The sequence below is a fragment of the Teleopsis dalmanni genome, chromosome 1 (assembly GCF_002237135.1).
Source record: "Teleopsis dalmanni isolate 2A chromosome 1, ASM223713v2, whole genome shotgun sequence".
Lineage (NCBI taxonomy): Eukaryota > Metazoa > Arthropoda > Insecta > Diptera > Diopsidae > Teleopsis > Teleopsis dalmanni.
Genome location: NC_051846.1, coordinates 227,427,067 through 227,434,809, shown reverse-complemented (window position 1 = coordinate 227,434,809; position 7,743 = coordinate 227,427,067). Strand labels below are relative to the sequence as shown.

Below are 7,743 nucleotides of genomic sequence, written 5' to 3'. Positions count from 1 at the left end.
CAACTATCAGTAAAGTATTGTAGTTTGGTGCAAAAGATATATTTCATACAAGACGGATAGAATAGAATAGATAGGAAATAAACAGGGTACCAGCTCCCAAAGGAGTGGAACGCTGCGACTATAGTTGATCTTTTATATTGCAACAGACCATAACCGTACAGAAAATTTTCCGCTCTTTGAAAAAAAGCCAGAGTGTCAGCCGTTGAGGACCTTCTAATGTCAGAAGGGGAGAGTAGTTTCCAGCCCAGTCACCTCCTTCTGGCCCAGATCAAGACTGGGTAGTCACAGAGAATGTTGGAAGTCTCGTCTGCCTGCAGGCAGAGTCGACAGTCTGTCTCTTCGGACAAACCCATTTGGTTAAGATAATAACGCAGTCCATGGAACCGGTTAAATATCCCAACTTAAAAGATGGATAATTTTACAATATTTTTATGATGCTAACAAAAGTAAACACTTTTCTTATAATAATTCCGGGAGATATTAAAATCTTTCTTAAAATGAAGGTTGTTTGATAAGTCATTGATAATAACATTAATTAAATTTTAAAATATTTATGAAATTTTTTATGTAACGTGTGTAAGAATGTTAAGTTCATAGTTTACACCATAAGGCAAATCTTGTTATACCACATCATCCATTAATCAATTAGGACCCCTAGTCTTTAAAGTCTCGTTGAGCCTTTGTGTTACTATAACCAACCTCAAGGGTTTTGGTGAAGAAACGCTGAAAATACATGAGACGTAGTCCAGCTAATAACAACCCGACATTTTCAAAATTTTGTAATTATGCGTTCAATAGAAATAGAGAAGTTGATGGTATACTGTGAATAGTTACCACCGCAACTTTTGAAGAAGTCATTGGTTGTAATATCCTTTCTATAAGCATGACGACCTATTAGACAATGTCCAGTGATAATAATATATGGTTATAATTATAAATTTTTTATCATTATACATAACTTTTTAGTTATGCATAAAATTGATATTAGTTATTAAAACTTTTAAATGGCAATATCAAGGTTGTTATGATAAAATATTTAAATCGCATGCTTTTGAATCTTCGATCAATAGATCAAAATAATGTTAGCAATATAAAATTTTTTTGTAATTCCAGTAATATTTAGAGAAATATGAGTAATTTATTAGATGAACTTTCAGAGTCATGTTTAATGTGCCGTGAAAATATTGCACTGAAAAATAAATAAACTTCCAAAACAATATTTAGATTAAAATCAGTAAATTATTCAATTTTTTTGGAAAAAACCTATAAAAGAACGTCACTCTAGAGAAAAATTTCAATTTAGGAAATAAAATATTTTCCAAATAAATAATAAAAATGTTACGGAATTTCGCAAAATTTTTGTGTTTTATATTAATAATTGGAGTCGCGGTAAGTTAAAAGAAGAACAACACATATATGGAATTTTATTATTATGAAATAAAATAATAAAAAATATTAATAGTAAAATTAACACAAAATAATATCTAAATTCATTTATAGTTGGCTTATCCAAGACCCAATGAGGAGTCAGCTCAATTTGCTGCTTTGGAGCAAACCATTAAAAATCTGGCTTCGAATATAATGACATTCGGTGGAGCTGGTAAGTAAATTTTTCTTAATATACTTTTTATAGATTCATAGTGTTTTATGAGTTCAATAGAAATCATTAGAATGTGCTGGTAATTGTAAGCTTACTGTTTCGACTTAACATTAGGACAAATATTTTTCAAAAAATTATTATTCAATTATCCTGGTTCTTAAGTTTCTAAATAATTTGTTTTAAAAAATTTAAAAATTCAAAGAATTTATTTTTTTTGCAATATTAGAATATCTCATAATACAAATATACATAATATGTAATTTAAGGAAATGTTATATATCTCTATTTTCTAATTACTATTCTTATTAAATGTTGATAAAATTGAAAATTTTAAAGTACGATTTTCATGTTTGGGATTTTTACAGAATTTCATATAATTATATTAATATATTAATATATATATTAATATATTATAAAAATTATTGTTTGCATAGTATTGCATATCGAATTAAAATAATATTTTCTAATTGAAAATATATATCCTGGTTGAAACATGATTCCTTTTCTTATCACATAGGAGAATAATCATAATATACTTCTAGAGTGTTCGCTTAAGGTTAGAGCTTCGACTCACAATATTTCAAAAATTTTCCCATATATTTAAGAATTGATATTTTTATGTCCATTTAAACACAGTTATCCACACCATGCTTTAAACACTTATATCACACATATGGAGTAGAATTTATTTTTACTAATAAATTAAAGCAACTTATATTGTCTTACTGATTTCAATATAGTCTTAGGATAATCATCACCTTCTGTCAAGTACATTATGCTCGCATTATGTTTTTTATAAGGTAAAAAAAAAAATAAAAGTTTATAGATCAGCTTTCATTCTTGTTTTTATTTTTATATACTATATTAGTCTCTATATCTATCATCAACATTTCGGCGTTTGTTTGATTTCTTCCTCAGACCGCAGGATTATTATAACCCGTCCTAATGTTAACTGATCTTTTGGACTGAAAGTCCAAAAAACTCTTAAAGATGTGCGTTTTCAAAAACTTGCTTCTGCTGGAAGCCAAAGCTGAGTAGTCACAGTAGGATTACTTGTTTTTCTTTCTTTTAATTTTCACCAATATTTGCAATGAGTTATCAAAGAAATATGTAGTTTCTTTGCCTGTTAGATAACTTCACTAATCTGGTCTTGTTAAGACAAGGTTAATTACATAGATAGTTAAACATGTCATAAGTGAATCTCGCTATTGTTAGAAAACTGTAGTAAGTAGAGGTTTGTGATTAATGATCTCCTGAGGAACATAGAGAGACATCCATAGGAACATGGAGACTTGCACAATTCTCTTTCTTTTATTCCCTTTAATAAAACAAGGTCCTGGAACCCAAATTGTAAAGATAGCATTAAGTTAATGTTGTAATTTCCACTTGGCAGTCTCCATCTAACTTTGATTTTGTAATAAAAGATTGTTTTGGATGATTAGAAAATAAGATCTTTGACATTTTGTTGTAGCAAAACTGCTTTTAGTACTAATTTAGTTTTCAAAATTATTTATTAACTAAAATGTTTTCCTCATCATCTTACAATTTATTAATTAAAATTGAATTTATAATATATTTTAATATAACTTTTATTGAAAACGTTTTCAGATGCATCCCAAAGTTTGTATTCAGCTTTAAATGCCGATAACAATGATGTCAGTGAAGTTTTAAATTAAAATAAAAATTATTTATTATAAAATGATTGTATATTATCGCTAAATGAAATAAAGTTTTCCCTTTTAAAAATTGTAAATATGTGTCATTTGTATAACAAAAACTAAACAGTTCTTTAAGGTTTACCAGATACTGATTAGGGACCTTTATTTTTTAAAAATTGATTTTAAAAGTATTTAAAAATGGAATATTTCCATGATATGGAAGTATTTATTTGCAACCAAATAGTGTTGTTTGGATTAATTAAGTACTCGAAATAAAATTTTTATTTTCTCTTTTAAAATTACTTAAACAGTTGGGTTCCAATATATTTTCTTTAGATACGGAATCTCAGGATCATAGCAAAATAAATCAATAAATCAAGATAAGTTAGGTTGTAAGAGCTCTGACTAAACTATTAGCACTTTCATTTGGAGATATCTATAACTCATGCCTTTTGAGTTTTGTGGGAGGAACGAGTTATATCGGGTGTATGTGCACAAAAATGATCGATATCGATAACTATGTTTGACAGCTGAAAATGTCAAGTTAAGTTGACATTTTCTCTTGATTACTTTTTATGGGGATATGGTAACTCATTGATTTATGCCGACAAACCAGCAATTCTTGAAGCATTAGAAGCCACTGTTCATGCCACCATTGAAGCCATATGACTGCATTTATTGTAAAAAAAGTCAAAAATTTGACTAATAGAATGGACCATGTAATTTGTAGACGCGGCAGATATGTGCTAGAAATCATATCCAAAAAATAAATGAAATTATCTATCAGATTATAATAAAAATAATTTCATTCCTATAATATTTCTGTCTTGTATTGTCATTTTAAGTAATCATGCCACTAAAAAACACCCGATACTAACTGTTATCATTTATCTGCATTAACGTTGTCAAATCATTTTTGTCTTCCAGATAAACTAAGCAAATCCCATAAATCCGCTTCCATTATATCAGCTAGGTAAGTGAAGAAAAGTTCTTGAAGATATTGAAGTTCATACTTCCGAAGTTCTGGACAAAGACATAGAAAGTGATTAATGAATTCTGTCTCTTCTTTATTGCAACTTTTCCAAAGTCCATTTTTCAAAGTACGTGCTCCAGTTAGTGCTCGAACTACAATGGTAAACCTTACTGTATATAAAAACAAATACACTATATCACATTTGGTCAACAGTTGTATTGTTATGTAGTTATATGATAACTTGATATATCAAATCCTTAATGGAATCTGTAAGCGTCTTACCAATAACAGGGCTTTAACTAGTGGCATATAGTAGCGATCTTTAGCTTGAGTCCAGATTAAATCATCTCTCCAAATGATGTTTTCATTCGATGTTTTTAAAATATATTTTTCAATATTTTAAGTTAAATATTTGCGGGTCTTAAATATATGGTTCAGTATTGTAGTATTAAATATACTAATGCACAAGGTAGATGGTTTAACATATAATATCTTACAAATACTGAGACTATCTCATATATTACATGGAAAAAAGTCAGAATTCATACAAAATGCAATATTGTACAATAAAAAAAATGCAATAAATAAAGTGCAAAAAATAAAGTGCAGTAAATAAAGTGCAATAAATAAAAGGGAAGTATTAAAAATATTTAAACACATAACAGTGTTTCTAAGACAGTCAGATAAAATCAAGCACGAATTAATAATATTAAAGTTCAGAAATAAATTAAAGTCGTTATTTTGGAAATGGGCTTTAAAGATAAGAAATATATTTTTATTATAGAACTTAAATAAAAAATAAGTGTTCAGCATTTTTTATATAAAAGTAGGGTTCATTTGAAGTGATTTGGTAGTACTAATTTTAAAATGAGAGCAAATATTATTTTGTTCCTAATCGGAGCGTTAGGATTGGTCAATGGCTATTATAGGACTGTAGGTTTATACCATAGATATAATAAATAACAAATAAAACAAAAAAAACAAAAAAAAAAACAATAACCCATAGTTTAAAACATATTTGGAAAGATGTAATAATATGTTTTAATGTTTTCGAAATTAATTTAAAAGATTTTGTAAGCTCGTGACATTTATTTCATATATTTATTAATATATTTAAGCTATATAAAATTTTGATGTTATGTTCTTTTATAATAATTGTTATTGTTTATTTTTCTTAAAGGGTTTTCAATATTACCCAGGGGTAAGTAATAATTTTTAATATTTAAATATTATATATTAAATACTTTTATAACTTAAAGATATTTGTTTTATTAATTATTAAACAAATTTTACTTTTTTAATAACTTTAATTTTCTTTTAAGACCTTGCAGTTCGATTTTCCGGTAGGTACAAATTTGTTCCTTTCAGTGAGAAATATTTTAAAAATATTAATGTAATATAGCATTGGGTTGACACAATAGTGGCACAAAAGCCAGCACCAGTTGCCGGAGACAAGGAAGAGAAACCAACGCCAACACCAGTTGCCGGAGACAAGGCAGAGAAACCAACGCCAGCACCAGTTGCCGGAGACAAAGAAGAGAAACCAACGTCAGCACCAGTTGCCGCAGACAAAGAAGAGAAGCCAACGCCAGCACCAGTTGCCGGAGACGAAGTAGGGACACAAACTCCAGCACCAGTTGCCGGAGATGAAGTAGGGACACAAACTCCAGCACCAGCTGCTGCAGACGAAGTAGGAAAACAAACGTCAGCTCCAGTTACCGCAGACGAAGTAGGGAAACAAACGTCAGCTCCAGTTACCCCAGACGAAGTAGGGAATCAAACGCCAGCACCAGTTACTGTGAGTTACATACTAGCTATACTAATTAAATCTCAATATATATTTAACTGTTTAGAATCCACCAACTAAGAATGAAGTACTCGAAAAGGATGTTGGAAGTGCTACTATGGTAGATACACATACAAGAAAGAAGCGTTATGTGGAACCACTTGATAAATTCAACATACCAGCAGGTTTACTATTATATTTTTAAACATTTCAAGAACCTAAATATTTAAATATTTTAATTTAAAGATTGTCAACCTGATCCGGTCAGTTAAGGCCGTAAGCCGTGGTATTATGCCTTTATGGTACTTGCAATATTTACTTTAAATATATATAACATATTATGTATAATTTTTTATATTAAACAACCCAATCTTGTGGTATATACATTAACGAGTTAGGTGGTTTTGAAGAAAGTTAGGTGAAGAATTATATTTTTTTTGTGAAGGGGAATAAATTAATCTAATATGTGACCTCAGAAATAAGAAAACTTAGAACTTATTGATCCAGTGCAAACATTTGATTGGCAGATGATTATAAAATAATTATGAATGAATTGAAAATTAGTTTTAATTTAGTTTTAAAATAAATTTGTGTGATGCTTACTTCATCCAGAGGCGGCTGTATATATTATTTTCCAAAATGCTCTTGTTATTTGTTAAACCATTTATTGTCCGGTGTTCGAAATCTGATCAGTCAGTTTCTAACTTGAGTCAAGCATAGGACGTGTCCTATACTAAGAGTACATGTCTGAGTTTTTAGCAAGGCTTTAAAATTTGGGGCGTTCTTTATATTTTTTAAATATAATATTATATTTATTAATTGTTCATTAATATGCAAGTATTAATAGTGATTATAATAACTTTTATAACAACTTTAGTACTTAAAGCAAAATGATTGTACAAATTGCACTTTGCTTATTTATCTTAAGTGAACGTTCATTATAATAGGCTCACTATGGAGAGATTGATTTATAATTAACTTAATTATCTACAAATTATATATTGATATATTAATCATTATATCTTTTTTTATTAATATTAATAAGAACAAAGATTTTATTAAATACTTACTTCCTCAGTGCCTTTGTTTACAGTTCTAGTTTAAATTATTTGTTTACATTTTACATATAAAACATATGACACATAGGTATTACAAATTTTGATCATTTCTTTTGTGGGAAATTTATCTGTAAGGGTTGCATTCGACATTTTTCGCTTTAAATGAGCTGATTTATTAATAATGAGCTCATTTCTATGAAAGTACTTTGTGTGTTAAATCATTCTCATTAGTGGCTATAATGTGCAATACCACCTAAACGAGACAGTGTGAATGTGCTATTAGCGTCTTTATTTTTTGCACTCTATTTTAAGAATACTTGAATATACCTGAAACCAACAGGTGAATAAAAAGTATAGGAACGTTTTTCGTTGAATATGTTACATATCTTCTTCTTCTGTGTTTGATGAAACGTGGGTTAGTGTCTAAAGCATTTTTACTCAATAGTGTCTTTTCTACGGTATATGTATTGCATTTGATATTAAAGCGCTTTGTCTTTGATTTACTTTTGCACATTCTCGAATATTAAGTCTGTATATATATCGTCATATCTGATGTACCATGGAGCTTATAGCATTTGTCTTATTAAAATATTCTGATAAGTATGAAGTTTTGCCATAAGTAACACATCCATAAAGTAGTTTAGGAGTATTTGTTTGCTTATAAAGAA

General features: G+C 28.7%; 1 protein-coding gene across 1 annotated transcript; it reads left to right on the top strand.

Moving 5' to 3' along the window:
- The first annotated feature begins 5,085 nt into the window (after positions 1-5,085).
- On the top strand, positions 5,086-6,309 carry LOC119667925 (translation initiation factor IF-2-like). Its single transcript, XM_038077276.1, has 6 exons — positions 5,086-5,164; positions 5,412-5,432; positions 5,554-5,574; positions 5,634-6,029; positions 6,085-6,202; positions 6,264-6,309. The coding sequence occupies exons 1-6, from the start codon at positions 5,099-5,101 to the stop codon at positions 6,287-6,289; spliced, it is 648 nt and encodes a 215-aa protein (XP_037933204.1). The 5' UTR covers positions 5,086-5,098; the 3' UTR covers positions 6,290-6,309.
- Positions 6,310-7,743: the final 1,434 nt, after the last annotated feature.